The sequence below is a fragment of the Lygodium microphyllum genome, chromosome 9 (assembly GCF_053477565.2).
Source record: "Lygodium microphyllum isolate KBCC chromosome 9, Lygodium_microphyllum_v1.1.10, whole genome shotgun sequence".
In the NCBI taxonomy this organism is placed as follows: Eukaryota; Viridiplantae; Streptophyta; class Polypodiopsida; order Schizaeales; family Lygodiaceae; genus Lygodium; species Lygodium microphyllum.
The window spans coordinates 58019992-58046990 of NC_141143.1; the positions used below are offsets into that span (position 1 = coordinate 58019992).

General features: G+C 40.8%; 1 protein-coding gene across 6 annotated transcripts in view; it reads left to right on the forward strand.

Moving 5' to 3' along the window:
• LOC148031072 (FKBP-like peptidyl-prolyl cis-trans isomerase family protein) overlaps window positions 1–26999 on the forward strand; it is an 81838-nt gene that overhangs the window by 30445 nt on the left and 24394 nt on the right. For 2 of the 6 annotated variants that reach the window (XM_087684597.1, XM_087684596.1), the window contains exons 4-6: window positions 15439–15488; window positions 15845–15893; window positions 15974–16048. In XM_087684597.1, the coding sequence (XP_087540723.1) occupies window positions 15439–15488; window positions 15845–15893; window positions 15974–16048 (174 nt within the window). Of the gene's footprint in view, window positions 1–15438; window positions 15489–15844; window positions 15894–15973; window positions 16049–16142; window positions 16182–17231; window positions 17333–17434; window positions 17584–17807; window positions 18198–22088; window positions 22382–26999 lie in introns of those variants that run through there. The other 4 variants (XR_015691841.1, XR_015691842.1, XM_087684595.1 and 1 more) reach the window with 4 other exon arrangements.

Here is a 26999-nt window from a genome sequence, read left to right on the forward strand (position 1 = left end):
ATCCAAAAGATGTCCTAAAAGCTGTCTTAGACACATCTTCTCGACTAATGCGTATCTGATGATACCCACTTTCGGCTAAATATGGCTGCCCCTTGCAATCTATCCATAACATCATCGATCCGAGGAATCGGAAAGCAATTCTTTATTGTGATCTTGTTTAGAGTACGATGATCTTTGCACATACGCCATGAACCATTCTTTTTTTGCACCAAAAGTATTGGAGAATAAAAAGGAGATGAGCTGGGCTGAATCAACCCTTTTTCTAAGAGCTCATTTACCTGAGTCATAATCTCCTTCTGTTGGGCTACACGGACTCTGTAGGGTGGCTTATTAGGTGGGCTACTTTCAGGGATAAGATCTATACCATGATCTTCTGGCTTTTCAGGCGGTAGCTGCCTTGGAAGTGATTGAGAGAAGCAATCAGCATACATTTTCAGAAATGACGTGCGATCCTTCTCTAATTTAGACACGTTTCCAACATTCTCACTATCATCTTTATCCTGAGTAAAAACGAAGTACGCTGAAAGATGATTTTTCATTACTTTAGAAATGGCAGCTGCAGATACAAGAAGGATAGATTCATCTTTTAACTTTACATCAAGTGTGAGTACCCTTTCCAATACATCACAACCCTCAAGTGGAACAATGAAGAACTCTTCGCTGTCCACATATCCTTGTATGTGCAACCGAAGCTTTCTAATGAGCGGTGCGATAGGCTCTGCATGGCCTTTACATGCCACTCCAACTTCCCCCATGGGTTTCATCTCATTCTCTCTGATGCCTAGACGGGCAGCCATGTCAACAGAGATGAAGTTGGTTTGCGCACCATTATCAAAGAAAATCAATGCATGCTAATCCCTAATTTTTCCCCATGCTTTGCATAACTTAGTAGCATCATCATTGGGCTGATCACTAACAAAATCGGGCATCAATCCCTTTGATGTTTTAGGCTTTTTTCCTTTAGAATCTCCTTGATTTTCTGATTTTCTAGCTTGCTGCATATTGGGATAGTCCCTTGCTATGCGACCTTGCTGTTCACAAATAAAACATTTATTTACAGTCACAAATAAAACATTTATTTGCAATCATCAATTTCCTACATTGTACTAATGTTTTCGAGCCCTTTCTTTGTTGTTTTGGTCTCTTTTCAGGCTGATTTTCAGATCTGCCCCTTTTCTCAGCCTTCAACAACTTTTTATTCGGCTTCTCCCCACTCTCTAGGAAGCCCGAATCCTTCCCACGCAGCAAAGCATTGGCTGTAGGAGCAGTCTCTATAAGTTGAGACATGCTAGACACCGTGGATTTAATGCAAAAATCCCTAATTCCTTGGGGCAACCCACATACATATTTTTCCACTTGCTCATGAAGGGGTACGGGGCGATAAAAAGTAATAGACAGCAATGCATCCCAAAACTTCTTATTATATTGCTCCAAATTCTTACATTCCTTAGCATCCAGCTTATTCCAAGCTGTCATGATGTCCACCTCAAAGGTACTTGTCAACCAATTCGATGCAAACATTTGCTTGAATTGTACCCACGTCGACGGTGCTCTACCTTGCATCAAAAGAGTGGACCACCACTGTAATGCATTCCCTTTCAAGAAAGTGGTTGCCTTTCAAATCTTTGAGGACTCTGTGAAGTTCCCCCCTGAATAGGCTGCATCAAACTGCTGAATGAAAGTCAAAGCTTTCAGCCTATCTTGTACACCGACTCAAACTTCACTCCTTTTCACCCTCATCATAGTCTTTTGTTGGCCCTTTGGGTGTCAAGTTGTCATATACCGACTATTGCAAAAAGTGTGCATTTGCTGAATTTACATAAAAACTAGCACTATCTAAAGCACCTACATGACCAGCACCAAATCCTTGTGCTCCAACAGTCGGTGGGGGTGCCGATACATATCCATATGGCCCACTTTGTGCCCCAAGCATCATACTTATTTGCCATACATGGGATAAGGCACTCCACTTGCATTACTTGGATACATTGGGTGTTGTGAGCCATGCATTGGCTGCTGCATACCATAGGGATTTGTGCCATACATTCTCGTATGTGGGGCCTGTCCAACCATAGCATGAAAAATGGTACCACCACCAAAGTATCCTTGCTGTCCCATGCTTGCATGTGTATAATTGTCTTGCTGCCCATGTTCCCATGTATTGGCACTACCAAGTTGGCCATGCATTTGCACTTGCTGCCACATGGATACCAATTGTTTGCGCTCATCAGGCATTTTGGGCTCTTCTAAAGAATGCTTAGGCATTTCCTTCGGTTCTTGTCGCTGTCCCGAAGCTATAGAAGGTGTCTTCTTCTCTTTGTCTTTGCCAATTCAGCAAAAAGATTTGCTGCTGTATGCATTTGATCCTTGAAGCTATCATCAAATTCTTCAGCCCCTTACTGGTCATCAGCCTCTTAATGCATTGAAGTGCCAACATTTGGGTCATTTACCACATTTTGAGCATGCTGTCCATGCTGAGAACCATACCCAACATCAATCATTGCATTTCCCCCTTCACCATGTGATTGGCCAAGGAGTGATGCATCCTTTCCACTTGATCTCGTATCATCATGTGAAGATATGCTTGCTATAATTCATTGTTGAGAACAATTTTAGCAATAATGCAATAGTCCCAAGTTGCAATCAAGTACCATGGGCCCACCAATTCAAAGGGTTTGATGGTATCCCGGCAATGAAACCATGTAACTAGCCTTCCTTCCGTGGATGGGTAGTAAATCCTTGATTACAACTTAATTACAGCAGCAAACAATTAGTGCAAATCTGAAAATACAAATTTACCTACTGATCTTGGACAATGCACACGCGATTGGCCCCAAAATTGGTGCCCCTTTCGGTATGTCTTTAGCTTTATTGAAAAAGTTGATTTACAATGGGATTCTCCCAATCCCTTTCGGTATTCCAACTCCCCTTGCTGTGATGAATCACTAGCAAGTCTTTAATCCGATTTGCCCCTTGATTCGGGCAATCAATTGGCCTTCACCCACTTTGATGGAAATGGAAAATGCCCCAAATTCAATTATTTTCCGGTCCCTCCACTTGAATAGGCTAAAAACAGCTTCAACCCTATTCAATCCAAGTCTTGCAGCTTCCAATTTTTGGCACAATTGTCGAGGCTACTGCTAAACCCTAATTTTTGCTGCATATTAGGGTTTATAGCAGAGAAATCTGAAATTTCTCAGCCTCCAAGGGTCCGAATGCTGAGTTCTTCGGATCAAGGCTGTGAAATGGTTGGGAGATGAGAGGGAAAGCTGTAGAGAGACAAAATTCAAAGTTTTGTTGCGAAGAATGACTCAAAATCAGTCAAATGCAGTTGCTGCCTTGCCACAACAACTTGTGGATGCAAAGAACTGAAGAAAATCAGTCACTGACAGCTGCTGCCTTGTCTCAATAGCGTGTAGATGCTGTCTCTTGTTGTTCATTGGTCTTCTCCTGCCCCTGGCAGCCTCAAAAGGTCCTCCAATGGCTGCAAATCAAACCAGCTGTCTCCTCTCCCTCTCCCTTGCAGACTGAGTTTATAGAAATGTTTCTCTCTAGTCTCTAAAGACATTTTCCAGTCTTACATGGGCATTTTTGACAAGTGGCAGTCTTCCCAAATGGTTTTTCCATCATTTTTCATAATTAAATATTAAATTTCAGTCTTTAAATACTGAAAATTAATCTAATAATTATTTCGGTGCCCTGAAAAATAATTTGACTGGCCAATAATTAAATTGGCTAGGCAACTTCCATGCCCGAGTGTCTCTGCACCATCTTTGACCATCAGATTGGTGTTAGGTACCATTAAACACCACTTCTCTAGTGTCACCAACTGACACTTATGGCCAAATGGATGACCTAGGCCAACAACTGGCACCAGATACCACCAAGTACATGTGCGGCATAACTTATAGCAACTTTTGCCTTTGACATCCCGTGATTTCTTCGAGTCTCGGGCTCATAAATTTACTTTAATCCCAATTGCACCTCACATGTGCAACATTTGCTTAATCATGTGATTAAAAATTAATCCACATGTTAAGTGAGGTTTCAAAAATACATGTCCTCATGACATTGGAATAAATAGCCAACAAAAATCAAGAGATTAGCTCAAGGAGTGAGCTTTCCTATCTTATCATCAAGATTATGCATGTAAGCATAATACTTGGAAATATTGAAGTAGAAAATAACAGGTCGAGTGTCCAAAAATGCATAGAAGAGGGCCATCTGAGGAATCGCCGCAATAGGGTACCAGTTGAGGATGTACAGTGAAGTGCTAATAGCCCTGACCCAAAGGCGCTTAGGAAGCTCTACTGTAAGTAGCATAGAGCGTTCCATATTCATCACAGTTCGCTCTACATCTCCATTTTGAGAGGGAGAGTTGGTATAGGCAAGCTGATGAGAAATGCCGTGCTCTTGTAGAAACTCAGTAAACTGGTGGGAGATAAACTCATCACCAGTATCGCTTCTCATATAACCTACACGTCGATTTGCCAGGTTATGCACTGTAAAAATTACACGGTGCAATGAAAATAATCTGAGAAAGAGATAGAGATAGAGATAGAGAGTACACAATAGATAAGAGGAGAATTAGAAAATTTATTTAGCTCCAAACAATTGATATAAAGATGGCTTTGTCCACCCATACGCTTCCACTGTGAAGCTTAGATGGCGATCTAGACAGAAGATAGATAAAGAGCTTAAGGCTAGCTGGAACAACTCTGACTGGGTGAAAGATAGATGACCGATGACTATGAAGGGGTTTAGCTTTTATAGCCCACGAAGGCGGTTAGGTTGGCTTGACCGACCTACTATATGAGCCTTCACTAGTCGGCCAAAGAATATTCCAAGGAATATTCTCTTTACGGTCGGACTAGTGGTGTTGCCTCCGGACCCCCGCCAGGGGGGCCAGCAGTGCCCCTGGGACCCCCCAGCTAGGGGCTGCTTCCACGGCCCTCGGACCCCAAAATAGGGGCCTCTTTTAACTCCCTTACCTCGCAACTCGATGCAATGTGCCTCGAGTTGCTACCAGCTTAACTGTGAGATTATAGGAAACAATGGGCAGCAGTGGCTCAAACTGAGATATCCTATGTGAATAGGGTGTGGACAGCAAAGAGAAGGCACTTGCAAGTTGCAAAAACGAGATTAAGGCTGAGTGGTGGGCAGGTTGTCTATTTAAAGATGGATGGGTCCTCCCAAATCAGGGTTTGGATTATGGGACACAGACACTTTCTAGGAATGCATTTCTTTTCAATGAAAGTTTGGTAATTTAACTAGTTAACTTGTTTTGGGGCTGTTTAATGTGGCTAATCAGCATATAATGCATTTTTAGCTCAACATCAGTTAGGGTAGCCATGATACACATCCAATATCCACCCTAATGTAAGTCTTTATTGCAAGTCAATGTTCACTTCTTGTGTGTACATATTTGAGGTTTTGCATTTTACCTCTTATCTCTTATTTGCCATTTCTATTGCACATGGTTTATTGGCCTTTTGGGTTTCCTTGGTGAGCTAATCTTATTTACTATAGAGACTTGGAAGTTGGTGTGCTGTTGCTTACTCATTTGGAGTTGTATTTTCATGAAGATTGTTGCATCAATCAGCATTCATGAGCATCGACAATGCATTTTCTGTTGTCTCCTGCAGATAACTGTTTCTAATGTGCAAATCTGTTTTGTTGCTGCCTCTTCACATGCATATAGGTGCACAGCAGAGCCAATCATAGTATGCATTAAGGGAGTGAGGCTTAGATATCTACTATTTAGCAAGGAAAGGTAGATACGAAAGCCAACACATGGCTATCTTGAAGTTTAGGAGAAAGGCTGAAAGTCAGGTAGGTCATGTGCAATGCACCTTAATAACAAGCGCATACTAATTGGTGGTGGATTGGTCAAGTGAGCCCTGAAACAACTCTTTGTGGTCATTTTTGGCTCTAGCAATTGTAGTATTGAAATTGTTTTTGAAACTAGTCTTCCTTCTCGGATAGAGTGGTAGATAACATGATTTAACACAATTTACAGTAGACAATAGAAATCATAAATTTGAGATTTAAACTTCACCAATCAATCTTGGATAGTTGACACCTAATTGGCCCCAACAAGTGGTGCCTCGTGTGGTATTTCTTTATCTTGTATTATTGAAAGATGAAGTACACCGAGATTTTGGGCTGATCTTCTTCAATCTTTAAATCATGGGGCTGTCTTGAATTACCAGCAGCAACAATGAACAATATGTCCCTTTCTTTGGCATGAGATTTGGGCGAATTCGATCTTTGGACTCTTTGCATATAGGCCAAATAAATGGGAAGGGACTCACCCCTTAGATCAACTGTAAATTCTCAATTCACAGTTGCAACTCCGAGTACATGGTCTTTAATTATTGGACATGTATCTTGAGGTGGCTGAGAAACCCTACTTGTTGCTGTCAAATAGGGTTTCATTAACACAATTGCTGCTGGTCTTTATAGGAGGTTGGGATATGACAAGAATTGCTGAGGGAATGTTAGAGAATAAGAGAGGAAATCAGGTGGAGAGAATATATTTAATGGTAGCTTTGATGGTAATATTCATGGCGTTAATAGCTTAGAAAGGGGCTTTATGCCATAGGGCTGAGCCCTTGGAACCGGCCTTTCTACTTGGATAGGGTGGTAATAACCTGATTTAATAATAATTACAACGATTAATTAATTCACATAAATTGAAATGCACACTTGACTCATAAGCGCTAGAAAGAACGTGAGAATGACAGTACTTTGAACTTAGCCAACTCGTTTAATTATCACCATGAAAATGTGTGTGTGTGTGTGAGAGAGAGAGAGAGAGAGAGAGAGAGAGAGAGAGAGAGAGAGAGGAGTTAACACCATGTTGAGAGGGGAACCGGCGCCTCCCCCTTTGCAAGAATTTATTGAAACAAATGACGGATACCGAGCACTTGAACCATATACAAAAGAGCTAATTTGTTGCAATTTTAAAAATTAAGATTTTGAAACACTAATTTCTACAAACTCTTAGCAACAAGCTAATTTTCTTCTTCAATGCCTAGATTAGATCAAGCTAAGTAGAAAGTGCTTCTTGGATGAGAGATAGATAGGCGAGTACAAAGCATGTGGTTGAAATTTCAGTATGAGAGCTTATTTCAAATCAAGGGGGAGACCTCCAATATATGGATGTGGGGCTTGGATGCTCAAAAGTGGAAAGTAGAGGCTACAAATGATAAGTGATTGTTGAAAATGACAAGTGTAGAGACACTTGTCTCTTCAAAATGACATATTCTATTCTAAATGCTGCATGACACTTTTCTAGAGAAAGAAGCTTCTAAACGTTCTACTCTAAAAATCTCTCAAATGGTTAAGAATTTAAGATAGTTGCTTCAGACAAAATTGTTCTTTGCGAAATTACAAAGTCTTTGATATGAATAGAATTTCCATTTGAGTAACTTTAAAAAATAGTAAGCTCCTAAATTTGAGGAGTTGCCAAATTTAGCTTTTGGAGAGCTTCATTATGTAGGTTTGGTGGTTTATGGTTTGTTTCTTTGATCATGCGTATCTGGTTTTTCATTATATGGGCTTCTAGTCAATGTGACTATCTAAGTGTAAAAGTCTTAGTCATCTGAGCTTTTTGATCAAATTGACTACTCGACGAAACTTTTATTTTCTCTTTGATATCTTGTCAATGACGACCCAAATATAATTATAGGATGTTTTGGCCATTGACCACCCTTAAAGAAAAAGATGAACATTTAATCATATTTTTAAAGGCTTACATAATATAAATCATCTTTCAAAGTATCCCTTTCTCTTGAAATCGGTCTTGTTCTCAAAACATTGCTTGAAGTATTTATAATCCTATAGCTTCTTTATAAGTTGTAAGTATTTTTGGATAGTCTTTAAAATGCTCTTTTGACATCCATTTAGAATCTAAATGAGAGTAATTTTTGAATTTCAAAAGGGATTTTAAAAAAATATATCTTCCTCATTTCTTGATCTTATGAAAGACTATTTACTCTAGTTGAAGTATCTCCTCTTATTCATCTACTTTAGGTGGATTCTCTATTATAGGTTGCAATGGTGGAGGCCCTTCATAAGGCTTTAAAAGATGGATATGAAAAGCATTGTGAATTTTCCAATGCTTTGAAAGTTGTGACTTGTAACAAGTATCATTAGACCCATAATTTCTTGTTGCGAGCTTAGTGACTTGAGATGAAGACTTGCTAGAGCTTCTTTGTTTTTCTTGAGATCTTTGGATAGCTCGTCTAACTTAGACAAAAGCTGTATCCATATCATGCACCAACTCATCGGCTGTTTTGAGAATAGATAGTAAGAGTGGTTTTCCATATATGATCTTAAATGGTGCTTTACCAATAGAAGTATGAATTGTGTTGTTATAGGCATATTCTATGAAAGGTAAATAATTTTTCCATTGTTGGTTGGCTTCATGGAAATAGCACTTCAGCATATTCAATATTGTGAGATTGGCTATCTCACTTTGATCATCTGTTTGAGGGTGATAGGAAGAAGAAAAAATAAGCTGTATATCCAAATTTTCAAAATGAGCTCGCCAAAAGAGACTAGTGGTTCGTGGATCTCTATCATCCATGATGGATTGCGGTAACTCATGAGACTTAAAGATTTGTTGAATAAATATTCTAGCCATATGTTAAGACTTTGATAGTTTGACTGAAATGAAATGAGTCTGTTTGCTAAACCTTTCAATAGTAGTCCATATGCCATCATTGCAGTTTGCTGATTTTGGTAATCCAAAAATAAAATCCATAGCAATGCTTTCCTAAGGTTGGCTCGGAATTGGTAATGGTTGCAAAAGCCCTGTAGGCTTTTGGCGATCAAACTTAATCTTTTGGCATTCTTTGATAAATTGTTTAATGTCTTATTGAAGACTTGGCCAAATGAAATACATTTTAAGTGCCTTGGTTGTGGCTAGCTTTGCTATGTAACATTTAATTAGTCATATACTCAATTATTGTAAACGCCCCGAACAACGTAGTATGCTTAACAATTATGATATTCGCTTGTTTTCGAAACTTAATATAAAAGAGAATGAACACTTAAAGCTGAAAGTGAAAATTACTCACAAAATTACAGCCATGAAAATGTAAAAGTAATGGAGACAAGATTGAGGGTTGAAGATGGGCAATCCCTCCCCGAAGGAATGTATTTCTGCTCAACCCAAGTCCCTTAGGGAAGAGCTCAGTTACAATCAACCTGAGAGTGAGAAGAAGTAATTCTCACTCTCACAAGATCATGCAAAGATGTACAAACACACATGCATTATCTATTATGCAATGATAAGAACTGATTTCTTTACAGTATGAGAGAAGAAAAAGGGGAATTTAGCCTTTCTCCATCGTTGATCAGCAGTACATGGATAGAGCTTGCTTCTTGTAGCTAAAATGGAAGAAAGAGCTCAAGAAGGAGGTGCTGTAATGAATTTACAGGCTTGTTGTCTTGTAAAATAATAGTGATAGAAGAGAGAATATGGAGGAATTTGATAATGGAGAAGTGGGAGATGATGATGGGGATGGATGGGGCCAGTTTCTGGCTATCTGTGGGTTCTTTACATGAGTTTACAGCAAAGAAAAATGATGTTGAATGAAGAAAAACGAGCTCTTATTTATAGGAGAGGGGAGAGCTAGTACAAAAGGGGAAAGTGGAGTAGCACAAGACAAGTGTCCAGCCACATGTCATGAGATGTGACAAGTGGTGGGACACTTGGAAACTTGTGTGACAAGTGTCTTGACACTTGTCTCTTCTCTATGGCCTTCCTTTTTGGGTTGAATACTGTCAAGAATAGAAACAACCAAATTTAGTAAGCACAGTCAGAGTACAGAACTTACTATTTTTAGAATGACATCCCTATTTTTTAGGACTAGCAATTTTAGGCTAATTCGAGGCTCCTAAAATTTAGAAACCTCCTAAAATTTAGGGATCTCCTAGAATTTAGGGACCCCCCCAATATGGGTATCATATGAAAGCTTTTTCCGTGTACATTGCAAAAATGGTATCCGAATCTTCATGTGACTTTCCTATGCAAAGAAATGTGCATTTCAAGCTTTCAGCCCACACATACACATTATACAAGCATTTCATGATCATGCCATCTTGTTGATTGTAACTGTCTGTTCTGGTGGATCTAGCCCACACTTCAAGGCATCAATCCTTTCTGTGTGCGAGTCTAACCCTGATATGCGTGAGTTCTAGTCACATGCGCCCAATCGGGTCATATAGGTGGAAGTGTGAACTATCTTTTCTCTAACCCACCGTGTGGGTCCACCATAACCTGTGACCACTCATCAGTGGCCAGCTCCAATGCACTTTTCTTTATATCTAATTAGTGCAAAGGAAATAAATTTAATAAATCATTATATAGACAAATTAATGAAAAAGGATACAAATTCTGTTTCTATAGAGTTGTGACAGCCCTCTGGCTTTTATTCAGCTGTCCTCAGCTGAAAATCTTCTTGATATTGTTGTAGAATATTTGGGTAATCCTTCATGAATTTTTCATCTACCCACTGTGCATCTGTGGTGGGTAGATTCTTGAATTTTAGCAAGAATTTTCGTGTCACAAGGCCACTTCTCGTGGTTCGATCCTTGAGAAACAAAATCTTTTCAGGTTCCAAGAGTTGCTCTGTTTCTTCAACTTCTGGGGGATCTTCAGTAATGGGTTTCTTTGGTTCTGGTCCTATGTAAGGTTTTAGCAAACTTACATGAAAAGCATTGTGTATTTTCCAATGAGTAGGAAGCTCAAGTCGATAAGAAACTTCATTTATTTTCTCAATCACTTTGAAGGGTCCAAAGTATCTATTGGAGAGCTTTGGAAAAGATGAATTTTGACCAGAATCTTGTTTGAGCCTGCTTTTATCAAACTTTAGCAAGACATATTGACCTTTTTCAAAAGCCAAAGGTCTTCTTCAATGGTGTTGGATTCCATACATGGAAAACTAGGATCAAATTGATCCTAATGAAGAAAGGCTTGTGCTAATTGCAAGGAAATAATATTTTCATTCGCCCCAAGATCTATCAAGAATAGTGCTTGCTTACCTTGCAACTGTCCCCAGGCTTTTAATAATTTGCGCGTCTCTGGAGTGTGAGTTGTGTTTGCAACTACATCACTGATAGCATTGATTTTCACTGGCGACTTAGGCTTGTTGTCAGAAACCTTGCTTTGTCCCTTGTTTGGACATTGCTTCGCTATGTGGCCTGTTTGTCCACATTTAAAGCACTTTCCTTCTTTCATGAAGCGTTGCTTTTCTTCTTCGGAAAATTGCTTTGCTTGTGGGTATAGATTGGAGTGAAATTGAGGAGCATTAGGAGGTGCATAGGGCTTTATCTTCTTTTGATTTGATGGTGGCTGCTTTTGCCACTGTTTTTGTCCTTCATTTGGGGCTGAATACTCCTCATCATCAGCTACTCTCTTCTTATCATTCTTTTGGAATGATTTGTTGCCATTGTGCTCCATTTTCCATGTCTCAGCATGGTCAATGAGTTCCCTGAGACTAGAACAATGATAATGATTAAGAGCAGTACGAAGTTTAAAATGCAAACCTCCTTGAAACTTCCTAAGCTTTTCCGAACTGCTGATCTTCTTGAAATGTTGGACCTTCAAAAGTAGCTCCCAAAATCTCTTGGTTTAGTCACCAAGTGACTCATTTTTCCTTTGCCAAAGCCGATCCCATTCCATTTTTACATCTCTTTTGAAATGAACAGGAAGAAATTGGCTTTGTATCAGGTGAACAAAGGACCGCCATGATTTTGGGGCAGCATGATCATATTCCAACCCCGTCCACCAAGTATGGGCTAAGTCGGTTAAATGTAAAGCTGCAAACTTAATCTTTTCTTTTTCTTTATACTTGTCACGACCATACAAAATTTGAAATTGACGAATAAACTTCAGAAGAAGATCAGGATTTCGGGAACCATCATACATACTGAACTTGATCTTCTTTTCAAGTTGAGATAGTAACTTAGTCTTATTCTTCTTCTTATGCCTTCGTCCATGCTCGGATCTTGAGGTTGAAGATGATGAAGTGCTTGATGGGGATGAAGATGGAGACGAGGGTGAAGAATGTCGACGCCTTTGACGATGATGAGGTCTTCCACGAGAAGGGTGTGACTCTTCATTACTAGAAGAGGATCCATCAGAATAGGCGCCAGATGACTTTGAAGAAGAGGATGAGCTTCGACGCGATCTCTTTCTTTGTCTTGAAGTAGAATGGGACTGCCTCTTAGAAGTAGTTGGACTTCTTGATCGGCTCCTTTCATTGGTATGGCTTTGTCTCCTTGAAGTAGATGGGCTTCTTTCCTTGAATTCTTTGGGATTCTCAACTTTTTCTAGTTTGAGAAGTTGCTCACGAATTTGCTGATTCTCCTCTCTAAGACTTTGAATGGCTTGAAGGATAGCACTCGATTGATCCATTGAGAAAAAGAAAAAAAATATGCTCAAGCACTCAATGCAAGGGCTGAAAACAAACAACTTATAGTTGTAAGCACTACCAGTGTTGGGGGTGAGGACCGAGCCAAAGCTCTGATACCACTGTAAACGCCCCGAACAACGTAGTATGCTTAACAATTATGATATTCGCTTGTTTTCGAAACTTAATATAAAAGAGAATGAACACTTAAAGCTGAAAGTGAAAATTACTCACAAAATTACAGCCATGAAAATGTAAAAGTAATGGAGACAAGATTGAGGGTTGAAGATGGGCAACCCCCCCCCGAAGGAATGTATTTCTGCTCAACCCAAGTCCCTTAGGGAAGAGCTCAGTTACAATCAACCTGAGAGTGAGAAGAAGTAATTCTCACTCTCACAAGATCATGCAAAGATGTACAAACACACATGCATTATCTATTATGCAATGATAAGAACTGATTTCTTTATAGTATGAGAGAAGAAAAAGGGGAATTCAGCCTTTCTCCATTGTTGATCAGCAGTACATGGATAGAGCTTGCTTCTTGTAGCTAAAATGGAAGAAAGAGCTCAAGAAGGAGGTGCTGTAATGAATTTACAGGCTTGTTGTCTTGTAAAATAATAGTGATAGAAGAGAGAATGTGGAGGAATTTGATAATGGAGAAGTGGGGGATGATGATGGGGATGGATGGGGCCAGTTTCTGGCTATCTGTGGGTTCTTTACATGAGTTTACAGCAAAGAAAAATGATGTTGAATGAAGAAAAACGAGCTCTTATTTATAGGAGAGGGGAGAGCTAGTACAAAAGGGGAAAGTGGAGTAGCACAAGACAAGTGTCCAGCCACATGTCATGAGATGTGACAAGTGGTGGGACACTTGGAAACTTGTGTGACAAGTGTCTTGACACTTGTCTCTTCTCTATGGCCTTCCTTTTTGGGTTGAATACTGTCAAGAATAGAAACAACCAAATTTAGTAAGCACAGTCAGAGTACAGAACTTACTATTTTTAGAATGACATCCCTATTTTTTAGGACTAGCATTTTTAGGCTAATTCGAGGCTCCTAAAATTTAGGAACCTCCTAAAATTTAGGGACCTCCTAGAATTTAGGGACCCCCCCAATATGGGTATCATATGAAAGCTTTTTCCGTGTACATCGCAAAAATGGTATCCGAATCTTCATGTGACTTTCCTATGCAAAGAAATGTGCATTTCAAGCTTTCAACCCACACATGCACATTATACAAGCATTTCATGATCATGCCATCTTGTTGATTGTAACTGTCTGTTCTGGTGGATCTAGCCCACACTTCAAGGCATCAATCCTTTTTGTGTGCGAGTCTAACCCTGATATGCGTGAGTTCTAGTCACAGGCGTCCAATCGGGTCATATAGGTGGAAGTGTGAACTATCTTTTCTCTAACCCACCGTGTGGGTCCACCATAACCTGTGACCACTCATCAGTGGCCAGCTCCAATGCACTTTTCTTTATATCTAATTAGTGCAAAGGAAATAAATTTAATAAATCATTATATAGACAAATTAATGAAAAAGGATACAAATTGTGTTTCTATAGAGTTGTGACAATTATACTACACACTGGGAAGTGTGGAGAGAATTCTTAAGGTAATTATGAGCCAAATAGAGAAGAGCACCTAATTGGACATACCCTATAATATGTAACATGTAATTAGTCATACACACAATTATACTACAAATCTGGAAGTATGGAGGCAGTTCTAAAGGTAATTAGGAGGCAAATAGAGAAGTGCACCAGATTGGACATACTCTATAGAGAAGTGCACCAAATTGGATATACTATAAGTCATAATTGGTTAGAATGTACTACTATCTAGTCAAAGGTCATTGTGGTGAGAGGCACAGAAGGATGCCTAAGAGAAAAGCAAGGACAAAGTGACTATCAAAGGGGGAAATAAGAAAGGCACTACAAAGGAAAAGAGTGAGGGGAAAGAAACACTATCAAAGGAGAATGATGCCCTTGAAATGGCCATGGAAGAGTCTCGCAAGGCAGAGGAAGAATGCCAGGCCAAAGAAAGGAAAGAGAGGGAAGACTACCATCATGCCATAAGGAACTCTGTAGAACAAACAAGAGGGGAAAGAAGAGCAAAAATTGAAGCTCCACCTAACCCACCCCAACTTGGACTAGGCTTGAGTAAGAGTGTAGAGAAAGTAGGGAACTTAGCTAGTGGGGAATACACGGGAACTAGGGGTTAGATACCCAGTCATACTGATCGGGGTGTATAAGGTATAAGAGACTGAGTTTAAGGCATCCAAACATAATCAAGAGCTTAATCTTCACCTTCTCCTTGAGCTTCCATGGCTTCCTTCCTCCTCCCCCCTTTTCAGAATTTCTCTCTCTTCTTCTAGTCTTTCTCTTTCTTCTTCTTCCTCTCTTTCTCTCTTTTCTACTCATTCTCCTCTCTCCTCTCTCCTCTCAGCTCAATTCATTACAAATATGGGTAGTTTGTAAAATGTTTCATGGCCAACTTTTTTTTCATTCAGATTCAAGCTATTCTTTAGGTTAGTAGACCTCCAATCACATTAGAAATCTCTCCTTTGGATTGCATGACGACATTTATCTATGAATAAGTTCTCTTTGTTAAGGGAGACTTTGCTTTGTGCTAACCATTGAGATGAAGGACAGATCCGTAATGAGCTTGGATTTTGACACCACTTAGAAGAATATGCCTAATGAGCTCCTATAATCTTTGAAAGACATCAGTTCCTCTTGATGTGTTCGCAAGCAGTTATTTTCCAGAAAATTATCTAGTTTATTAAAGATTTTCTTGTATCTTGCTTGTATTTTTGGCTTCATAACCATGTTTTATCATTTGGACTCAACTAATCAAAGGCTTAAGAAAACTTGGGGTTAGTATGCAATGTGTGCAACTAAAGTCTGCGCTTAAAGCTATACATACAATTTCCCTTGATGGGTTAAAAATTTTGTGCTACCACACACATTTATCCATGAATTCTGATGCTGGAAAGATCGTTTTGCAGGTAGCTGCAAACTATGTTGCTATGATCCCATCTGGAGATGTTTTTGACAGGTGCTTCACATCGCTGATGGGACTGTCAATGTGGTTGTAAAAGAAAAAAGGAAGAAGTTGTTCGTCAGTTTTTAAACCTGCATGGTTTCTGCCAATCACTGGGCTGATCTAGTATCCATATTGCCTGAAATTTTAACCCATAATAGGTTTAACTATCCCTTCTAAGGTGGTGAAGCTTTACAAATCATGGGTCAATGCCCATTTGAGTGATAAGAGTATGATTAGGTGATATTAGTTCCTAATCATACTAGTCTCAACCAAGTCATAACAATTGATGCCGGTCTATATAGAATGTATTGGCCTGTTTGTCCTACTTACAATATTTGGTTTCTGATATGATCTTTTATGGGTGCTAGCTCTTTGAAAAAAGGACTGCCATACATTTTTCGAGTTGGTTCTGGACAGGTGTTTACTATGCCTTTCACCTTGTGCAATCTTTCATGAATTAACAAAATCATTAGAGCTTTCAGTTTTATCTTATGCAGGTTATTAAAGGTTTAGATGAAGGGATTTTGAGTATGAAAGTAGGCGGTAAAAGACGCTTGTACATACCTGGACCTGTAAGTTCTATTTCTCTGTTCTGTTTCTTGGAGGGGAGGGAGGTTATAAACACACTGTTCAGTGTATATAGTCTCACAACTTAATATTGCATAGGGTATACACCAATCAGGCTTGTAACAATGCCAATGAGATCCCAAATGAGATCATGCAAATACAGTCCATCTCTCTTTTAACATGCCTTACATATTAGCCAATGCAGGTGTACAAATGTGTGCAATACTTGTGTGCTTACATGGAGAGAATGTTAAAAACTTAGAAAGAGTACCTTTCTTTGAGTACGAGCATCTGGCTGTCCATATTTGACGTGCTGTGAATGCTGTCCATATTTGCTCCAAACTTGCTGATGTGGTTAATAAATTGGTGTCATGCCATTGGCACTGAGTGGCTTTCTTTAGAACCTTTGGGCAGGGTTCATTTTTATCCATTATAGTGGCCTTACAAAAAGTGTGGCTGTCCATATTTAACATGCTGTGAATGCTGTCTAAAATCTCTTAGGGAGTGCAAAATTTGCCCCAAACTTGCTGATGTGGTTAATAAATTGGTGTCATGCCATTGGCACTGAGTGACTTTCTTCTAAAACCTTTGGGTGGGGTTCTAGTTTATCCATTATGCATGGCCTTTTATAAGGACTTTGTTCTTGATGGAATGAAGGTTCAGATTCTTTGCATGAAGCTCATTTGAACACTTCATCTGTAATGTACTGGTCTCTCATTGTAGATAATTTGGATTGTCTACCTTACAGCATGAACGAGTACCAAAGTGTTTTGGCACAATAAAGTCCTAATAAACAGGAAGGACAGTGGTATTAACTGAAGTAGTCATTCCCATGTGTGCATTGAAGCCCACTCACTGTCTTTATTGCCCCTGACAAGCTGCTGCCCACCTGCATGCATGCAATGAGTGATGGCTAAGATTTTTCTCTTGGAAGAGGAGATGGTATGGGCATAGTCACATGGATTGGCTATTTTTGGGTCACCCGTCCCTGTTCCCGTTCCCATTTCCCATTTCATGCCTATTGGATGTGACTATATAGTCACATGGAATGACAATTCTTGGCCATCCCTGTTCCCGTTCCTTGTTTCTATTTCCCGTTCCATGTGACTATGGGCAAATGTTTAGGGCAGCAAACAGGCTAGAGCTAATGTTGATGCAATGGATGCTGACTATACTGATGTTCTCAAGGGGGAACAACTTGATATGGTGGAGGTGGAGCGAGCTCTTAGAGAAGACCTCAAATCGTACAACACAAGGAAGAATGCTCAATTGGTGATGCATGGAAGCAGGTACTTTGTGCCCCAGCAACATTCTCCTTGCTGCCTCTCCAAAAGAGGTATCTGGATTACACATTGTTTGGCTTATTCTTCTTTTTCTTGGAAAACCTCCAGTTGAGTACAAGTTCGAATGGTGTTCGTGGAGATGAATGAAGCCAAAGCATCCTTGGTACAATACTGCATCAAGTGGGCTACCACTTTGCAGCAGGTCAGCTCAGGCATGGAGAGGGAATGGATTCTCAGAAGCATTGTTGAGTTTAAAGGTAATTTTGTGCATGTATTATGTTGGTCTACAATTTTCTCGACACAGGAACTCCTGCAATAAGACTGTCCTGTGTGGATATCCTTTCCCTTTCTGCCTGACTGGATGGAAGGGGTTGTTAAGGCTTTTGTATGTGACAGAAGAAAGAAAAAAGCAGAAGTGCTGAAATTTATGATGCTAATGGCATTGAGGTTATCACTGAGGTCCGTTTTTCTGCATTTCCAGATTCTTGCTATGACTGCAGAAGTTCAGATCATTATGCTTTAGATTGCCCAGCCAGGCTCACTGAGGAAGAAAGCTAAAAGAGGATTAGACAACTCACCTGTAATGAAACGGTAGGGTTTGTGGGGAGAAACACAAAGTATATGGCAAGCATTGAGACAAGGAAACTCAAACACACCGAAGAAGAAGAAGAAGAAGAATGATGAATCATTGAATCATGCTGAATGAATCATGTTGATACAATGGAGCAAAGCTGTAAGATGGCTGCAATCATCAATGTCCTGACTGATCAAGAGCCCGCAGCTGAAGGGAATTTGCATAGTGAAGGGAGCAAAACACAATCCTCTTGGCAGTAGGGTATCAAATGCTGAATGGTTAAGGACAGCTGTAGAGGGAGCAAAATGACATTGCAACAAAACACATCTTCTTGTAGTTCAATATGTAAATATTTATCCTAATCTATCCAGAAAATAAATAAACTTTATCTCATAATATCTCAAAGGAGAAAGTATACACATTTGAGAGGATATCTTACATGTAGGTCTAAGGTCTTGAGTGTGTGCACATAGTTATGTTGTTTGAGCAGTCCTTAGGGCTGTTGGAGTGGAGGAAGCAGAAAATCAGCAACCACCAGCTCCAGATGATGTAGGACAGCAGGGTGGCCTGCAGCAGGCTGGGACGTAGGTGCAGCATGATGGCCTGCAGCAAAATGCAGGCCTGCCCAGTGTCAAGTAGCCGCAAATGTTGCTGAAGATGAGCCATGCAGCAGAACGCTGGCAACAGCCCACAAATTGGTCGCCTGGTAGAGGGAAGTAGTCACCAACAAGGAGATGATAGTTGCCAATCAGTTTGGGGAGAGTAGGCAGTCGGGCAACCTGATCTGCCCCAAAACACAGCGTGATGGAGTGGAGACAGGGCGCTTGGTAGCAAGGAAGGATGATCCACGAATTGTAGTGTCCTCCTTGGTCGAGGTGTGAACAGTAGCAGAAAGGTTAAGGAGAGAAGAGATGAATGATGGATGATGTGAGGATGAATATGTGTGTGTCAGAGAATGTATGTGATAAAGAGAATCTATGCTCTATTTATAGGCCCTAGGGTGTCTTAGATGGCACCCTAGAATGTGGGCGCCCAGCTCTTTTGGGGCTAAAAGTGTGAAACCCAAAGGAATTAAGGAAGATAAATGAATTTAATGAATGGGTTTCTTAACACCTCCTTACTCGCCCAAAAAAGGTGCCCTAAGAGGTGTGAGAGCAAGAAATTTGCCTTATAATTCGAGTGTTCAACATGCAAGGAGGATTGTAGTGAAGAACAATAGACAGGATGAGCCGAGAGGGCCCAAAACTCAACCTTGAGAGAGAAGCCACAAGATCCTTGTCTCCTTGCTAGAAGGAATACAAAGGCCTAGCCACTAAGTCATGGTTGAAACATCCAAGGCTTCGGACTAGGTAGAACCAATAGATCTTGGGTATCAATAGGTGAGATGGTATTGCAATGTCAACCACCCCAAGAAGGTAAAGGGATTTTGACAGGCTGTGCAAAGGACCAACCCATGAGGGGGGACCCCCTTTGAAACTCGAGGAATGGGAATCCCCTCAGAAGTCAAAGAATTATGATCCCCCTCTAAATCCCCCCTTTGAGAGAAAGGGAATCTAAAAGTTCACGGATCATGGCCTCGGGAGCATCTCATGATGAAGAAAATGTAGCCGACAGTGTTGAAGAAGGTATCTGGGGCTCCAATGGAATAGAAGCCATATAGCACCAAGAGGTGGCCTCTCAAAACTGAATAGAAGAGGGATGGAAGGGAGGGATATCACACATAAACTCCTCAATGCCCCGCATCAGAGTCAATGTTCGTGGAGCCATACAAGGGAGAAGGGGAAATGGGTAGCTCCTATGGAGCCACAAGTAGGCAATAGCCTTAGTATCTCGGTGGAGTGGACTGCAGAGCGGAAGGAGTCAAATAGCCTTTGTCTCTTGAAGGAGCTGATTATGGAGGAGATGGCACAACATTCATTGTCTCTTGGTGGAATGGACTATAGAACTGTGGGCTGTGGAAGCCACTGGACCTGAAAATGGGTAGGGTAAACCTTTGTAGTGCAGTGCGGTGGTCTCTAAGAGGGCTTATTTCCTCATGGGATCTTAGAGCTTCCTTTTGTATGCAAGGGCTTAGTGTGCATTGTGTGTATTTTATTATTGCGAGTATGAAAATCAAATAGCCAATGCGGAATGATCATTGTGGCCTAGAATGGTGAGGTGGCACAAGGCATGTCGAGGGGAAAACTCTTATACTCAAGCGCAGTAGGGAGCAAAGGTCGATGATGACAATCTTTGGTGGTATGACCATTCTTGCCGCAGGAGGAGCACTTGGTGGTTTGTCCTTCGCCCTCGTATGTAGTAAAGACCAATCCATTCCATATGATCTGTATGATACGGTATATATTCGTACATTTTCGTATGAAAAAACTACTGCTTTTAGTTCACTGCATTTGGCGCATTCCATGTCCAATCAAAGTCAAATTCTATGCATTTTTGTCTCAAATTTGCCCACGTGGCATACTTGTTAGCCCATTGCTATTGGCCTAAAATGGTAAGGTGGCACAAGGCATGTCGAGGGGAAGACTCATATACTGGAGTTCGTATGTAGTATAGACCAATCCGTTCCGTACGATCCGTATGATACGGTACATATTCATACAAAAAAAGTGCTTCTTTTAGTCCACCTCGTTTGACGCGTTCCACGTCCAATCAAAGTCAAATTTTGTGCGTTTTTGTTCCATTTCTGCCCATGTGGCACATTTGTCAACCCATTGCTACTTGCTACTTGGAAAGTTGGGCCATTGGATGCCCATTGCCACCCAACACCCTCGGATCCCAGGCTCTAGCCTTGGATGCTCTTTTCCACTCTTGATTCTCTCTTCTTTCACCTTGGATCCCTCTCTTCTTCCACTCTCTTCTCTAGCCGTTAAAAGGTGCTCCTCCTCTCCATCCTTCCATACCAAATCAACAAAGCATTCTCATTGCTCAAGCCTCTTTCTCTTTAAGCAAGCTATCTATCTATCAAGATTCAAGCCTATTGAGATTCCCACCTCCTCTCTCTCTAACTTCCACCCACACTCTCTCGCTAATTTTTAAGCCTCTCACTCTTTCTCTCCTTCTCAAGGCTCAAGGCTTAAGCCTCTTACTATTTCTTAGGTCTCTCTCTCTCAAGCCTCTCTCTCTTACTTGCGACTCTTCCTTTCCATCAGTATCATGACTAATGAGAAACATGAGGCCTTCAATTGTCACGCCATCCTTGTGGAGAGGGACACAAAGAAGTTCAACTCCCACCATTGGATGTGCAAGTATTGCAAGAAGTGCTACACAAGTGGCGCGACTTGACATCTTCAACATCTTTCCAAGATAGGGGGGCAAGTTGCTCCATGCAAAGAAATCCCTCAAAATATCGTGGACGAGATTCTTGCCAAGATGAGAGGGGGATCCACTAGAGGAGGAAGTGGCGTATCGGCATTAACACCTATGCCTACTAATGAGGAAGTATCGAATATGGGCATATCTTCAACCAATGTGGATGAGGCCCCCACCATTGGTGGCAGGGGCTCCACATTCGCATCCAACTTTGGCAAACGACAAATAGTGGAGGCTCATATGGCACTGGAGAGGCAATTCTCTCTCTGTCAAGCTCTTGGTCATGTGTGTGGATTGGCTGTCTTTCTTAGAGAAAGGCAATGGCTTGCAAACATTGAAATTGTATGCACAGTGATTGAGTGCAATCTTGCATTCAATGTCCTAAAGCAAGAGTAATGGAAGAAGATGGTAAAAGCCATTGCCAATGTGGGTCCATATGGATCGGTGTCACATACAATGACATGAGGACGAAAAAGATTGATGAATAGAGCTAATTCTATTCGGGCCACATGGACAAAATATGGTTGCTCCGTTTTCTTCAACAAATGGAGTGATCGTAAGAAACAAGGTATCATCAACATACTCGTCTCATGTCCACTCAGTACTTACTTTTTACAGGCAGTAGATACCAGCAAGAGGGGAGGAAAACCATAGGCAACTTTATTTGTTGCCACATTCAGCAAGCTATCATTGAGGTATACATTGTCTTTTAAATTTGTTTCTTTCATTATTTATAATTATCTGTCTCTCTATACTGTGTAATATCTATTTCATTTCTCTCTTCCCCCCAAGCCTCTATCTCTCTTGATTCTTGAAAGTTGAATATTTTAGGCTCAACTCTCTCTTTCTCTCTCTAAGTATTGTAATTTGTGGTTGTAGGTGGGTCTCTCGGATGTGGTGCAAGTTGTTATTGACAATGTATCGAATTGTCCATGCATGGGCGGTTTACTTGAGGCCGACTTTCCCACAATTGTGTGGACTCCATGTGCAAGTGATTGTTTGGACTTGCTCATGGAGGACATCGTTACTGAGCATGTAGGCTTGAAGGTCTACCGTAGGGGTAAGAGACGGAAGGATGTAGAGAGATTGAGAGATGGAATAAAATAAAAGAAAGAGAATTTAGAATTTGGAAGATTTAATGGAGACAGATGGAGGTGAAACTGAGTGACTTCATTTCATACAACTCAGACTTCAGTAGAGCAATCAGTCTACAATACATTTGATAGATCTTATAGATATACCCAAGACAAAAGCACATGTATACTCTTGGGACAATAGCCCAATACAAAGTGAGACTATGGCTTAGTATACACACTAATATGTGAATAATCTCTGCTGAATGTAATCCATAGGCTGTAGATAACAACTCAAAATCTCATGCATACAGCAATTAGCTGACAGAAGATGATAGGTGGCACCACCATAGACAAGAAACATGAATCAGAATGCATAAATCCTTGGAAATACCCTCTACGGGCCTTTAGAAGCAATTCAGCTCTGTAATTACAATTTTACTATTACAGCAGTAAAACGTGATATAGATGCAGCCCCAAATCCAAGAAAAACTCTTTGTTGTCTATTCTATGTCTACCAAAGGTAGAGATCAAGAATCAAGTAGGAGAACTCAAGAGAAGTCCTGTCTGAGCATTAAATCTCCATTTCCAGCTTGCTGCCCTGTTATTGACTGTTATTCACAACTCAAAACAGTCCACATGAAGAGGATAAACCCATCAAAACTCCTCTTTGATGTTCAAGGAACGTTCCCTTGATGTTTGGGACTACAAGTGGGTGAAGAGGGTGGTTTGCAAAGCTACATTGGTTATTACCTTCTTCATCGTAAATGTAAAGGTGCTCGCGATGTATCGTGAGTATAGCATCCTTGAGTTGAAGAAGCCTTCTTCAACTCGCTTTGCTTGCATGTGGTTGTTGCTTGAGCCCCTTTATGAGGCGCAGTCTGCCCCACGCTAAACAATGGTATCTACTTTATGGAATGAGTGGGATGAGCATGAGATAGAGGAGGTTAGAGCCATACAACGCTTGTGCCTCAATGAGCAATTTTGGCAAAAAGTCCATGCCATTGTCATTGTCTTGACTTTCATTTGTAGGGTGTTACATATGAGTGATTGCGAGGGGTCCACCATGGGCCTTCTCGTTCATTTTCTCTAGAGCGGCATTGGTGGAGGCACATGCTTGCACGGTGATCATAGAGACATAGCGTGCCCATGTTCTAGAGATAGCAAAGAGGAGATGGGCAAGGATCCATAAGCCCATCCATGGTTTTGCAGCATTGGTATATTTGGCCTACAAGTCATTGGTAGTCATGGACGATGGAGATGAGCAGGGATACATAAGCCCATCTATGGTTTTGGAGCATTGGTACATTTAGCCTACAAGTCATTGGTGGTCATGGATGATGGAGAGCTCCATTCGGATCAACTTGCTTATTTGACTCGTGTGATTCCCATGGATGACCATATGCAAATCAGAGAGGGCATGTGGCTTTTGCTCTCCCACTTGTTGAAGGAGAGAGTCACTTGTGAAGCTTCTATTTTGGTGGTAAAACTTTGGATACGCAATAGAGACCCTTTAGTCCTCAGCCATGAGAGTCCTTGCTCAAGATTGCTCTTTAGGTGCATGTGAGAGAAATTGGAGTGCATGTTCTCTCATTCACATGAAGATTCGTAATCGGCTTAGCATATGATAGTTAGAGCGGCTAGTCTATTGTTGCTCTTACTTATGCATAATGAGGGCTATTATGAGTATGGGTAGTCCAAAGCGGGTAAACAATTAACTATAAAATTTAAAATTGTAATTCTAAACTTTTAAGGTTTATACATTAGAATTTAGACTTTGGCATTTATAATCTTATGTGCATTGTGTAGATGAATATTGATACATTCAAGTTGACGGGCGGTACTTTTTTGAGTGTACATAATGATGTGGATAAGGAGGTGGAGACAATCTTTGCGGAGCTCTATAGAGAGCTTATAGCAGTAGGTACTTGTGACACTCACAATCAATGTGCTCATAGGCGAGGAGTTCGAGTAGGTGGTAGCAAGGGCATGGTTATTTAGTGCCCTTCGACATCGAGGAGGGGTGGTTCGAGTGGCTTGTAGACATATGTGAGACATGGCTCTAGTAGCTCCCATTCCATGGTGCATGATGATGACATCCCCCCCTTGCCTACACAACCGACGCCTAGGGAGCCATCATTTGATGATAATGGTAACCTCATTAGTGAGAATGAGTATGAAAGTGTCTCATCATCCAATGTCGAGGAGTCATCTTTAGACTCTCTTGATGAGCACTTAGATGGTTTTAATGATAATGATAGTGATGCCTCATCGTAGATTCATAGGTTTCTCTCTTTTTTGTATCTAGTATCATTGTATCCAAATGCCACCATGATCCATTATCCATGTATATACTAGACTCTAGTTGTGTCACATGTTGCGTGCAACACAGGTGACCGTGAGGGCCACTCTCATATATTCATCTTATTTTGTAATGAAATGGTTAATTCCGCTTTAAACATATGTTCTATCATTTTATGATTTATGGTTTAAAAAATCAAGTTTTTTTTTTTTCATACTAATATCTTACTGTACCTTATAAAATCATAAGGTACCATTTAATACCATACTGTGTCGTACCTTACAAGTATGTCCATAGCACCGGTGTGTCAAATCTATGAAGGGAGGGTGGGAGGGAGAAGATAATGGTGTCTTCTCGATAGTGCAACATAAATAAGATGGAATGTGATTGCCAATCCTGCAACCTTTGTCTTTACTTATGAAGAGGATATTTAGCTCTCAAAGCACCTTTGCTTTGATAACTGTTAGAAGTGGATGCAATGATGGAAGTGTGAAAAGCTATTGTAATAGATTGCTGAACACAAGAGACAAAGAAAAGAGAAAGAGAAACATTGCAAAAGACAAGAACATTGCATAAATAACTCAAAAGCAAAGAGATACTCAAGAAATGTCTATATATCACAATATGAGATTGTACAAAACCAATGTGAGTCATCGGTTGTGAAGCCACTAGCATTGCTCATTTTTCTCCACCAAAACTTGTCAGATGAATGATAGATGATGCATGATGATAATGAGTGTGAAGGAGGAGCCTAAATAAATAGGAAAAAACAATGTCATAAATGATGTCAGGTCGGCTAGTATAAAATGGTTAAAATGACCATCATAAAATGCCTAAATAATCTATGAAATGTCTTGGTGCCCTAGCCCACTAACATGCACAGACTCAACTATGAACTGACATATGTATTAACACCCTCTCTCAAATCATGCGTGGTTTGATACAATAGAATATACAATGACAATGACCCATCATAGTACATACAACCAAGATCACGAAAGTAGAAACATGGATACCCAAGCAGTGGGTGCACAAGCCACCACCAAGGTGCCTTGGAGAGAACGTGATGTTGATGTTGATCATGTCAGTGCCTGAAAACAAAGAAGAATCATTGTAGCTCCCAATATTTGTTAACAATGTCTCGCAGTAGCATACAAGAACATCCTATCAAAAATGCCTCTGAATATAAGTGACCATGGATTTCCTGCCTTTGGCTAGATTGCCAAAATGTCCCCTTATGTGAGCTCGGACTAGGAGCCAAACCCACTCTTTGTCAAATAACCAGCTCATCATGAACCTAGATATCAATCCTAGCTCGAGGATTTGAACTTGCCAGACTTCGGTTGATGCATTAGGAAAACCCTCTTGGGAACCTGTCTACTTGTATACCTATATGGATGAGGCTCTCTAACCCCATCTCACCACCCTCTCACATTCCCTCTCTGGCATTGGAGAGTTGTGAGGGATGACCGCATCACTTGTACTAGCAACCTGGAAGAGAGGCCCGTGCAACCATCGTTGGGGCCACTGTCCACATAGCTGGAGCCTAAACTTGGACTTGGAGATGAGGGAGACTCGCTGAGAGAGTCATCACCCTTTGTCACTGTTCGCTCTTGCTCTTGCCGTAAAGCTGCTAATGTCCTGCAATCCTTTTGAAGATGTCCCTTCTTGCCACAAGAATAGCACAGAGACTTTTTCTTCTTCTATCATGTGGCACCCCTCTCAAAAACTGGAACATTTGAAGCACCAATAGATAGCATCCTCACAGAAACTGAAGCTGAACATAGCGAGTCCCCAACATAACACTTGTAGTTGAGGAAATAATGTTGGCATGCTGACCACCAAGAGGAGATGCTAGAGGAGCCATGAGGAGGGAGATACACGGAAGATGAAGAAAGACAAGGGATCTTCAAGGAGAAAAGTATGCCAAAAATACAGACTCACAAGGAGTGCACGAGTTCAAAGCAGTAAAGAAAGGACGTAGAGAAGATCAACACTAACCAGAGTGTAGTGATGAGAACACAACCACCGGATGCACGTGAACCCTCTCTAAAGCTGAGCAATGTAGCACACAAGGAAAAAATGAACCAAACACCTCCAAAAAATAGCTTGAAACCTGTCGCTCAGCCGTGCACAGAAGCAAAAGAGCAAAACACAGATGCTGATCAGTAAAACGCAGACAGGAGCTGCATTAAATGCAGTCAACCTATAGGAAAATAGGTCACCTCAGCTGGCTTTCCCCAAAAGGCAGATTGGGAAGGGTCAATAACAGGTCCCTAGCTGTGAAACAGCCCCAACAATCTGTAAACACAAATGACAGACTGCAAAGTGCTGAGAAAATGGCAGAAGAAAAGGCCAAAAATTAGCATACGAAGGTCACCTAGGCTATCAATCAGTTGCAGCAGCAAGAACAGG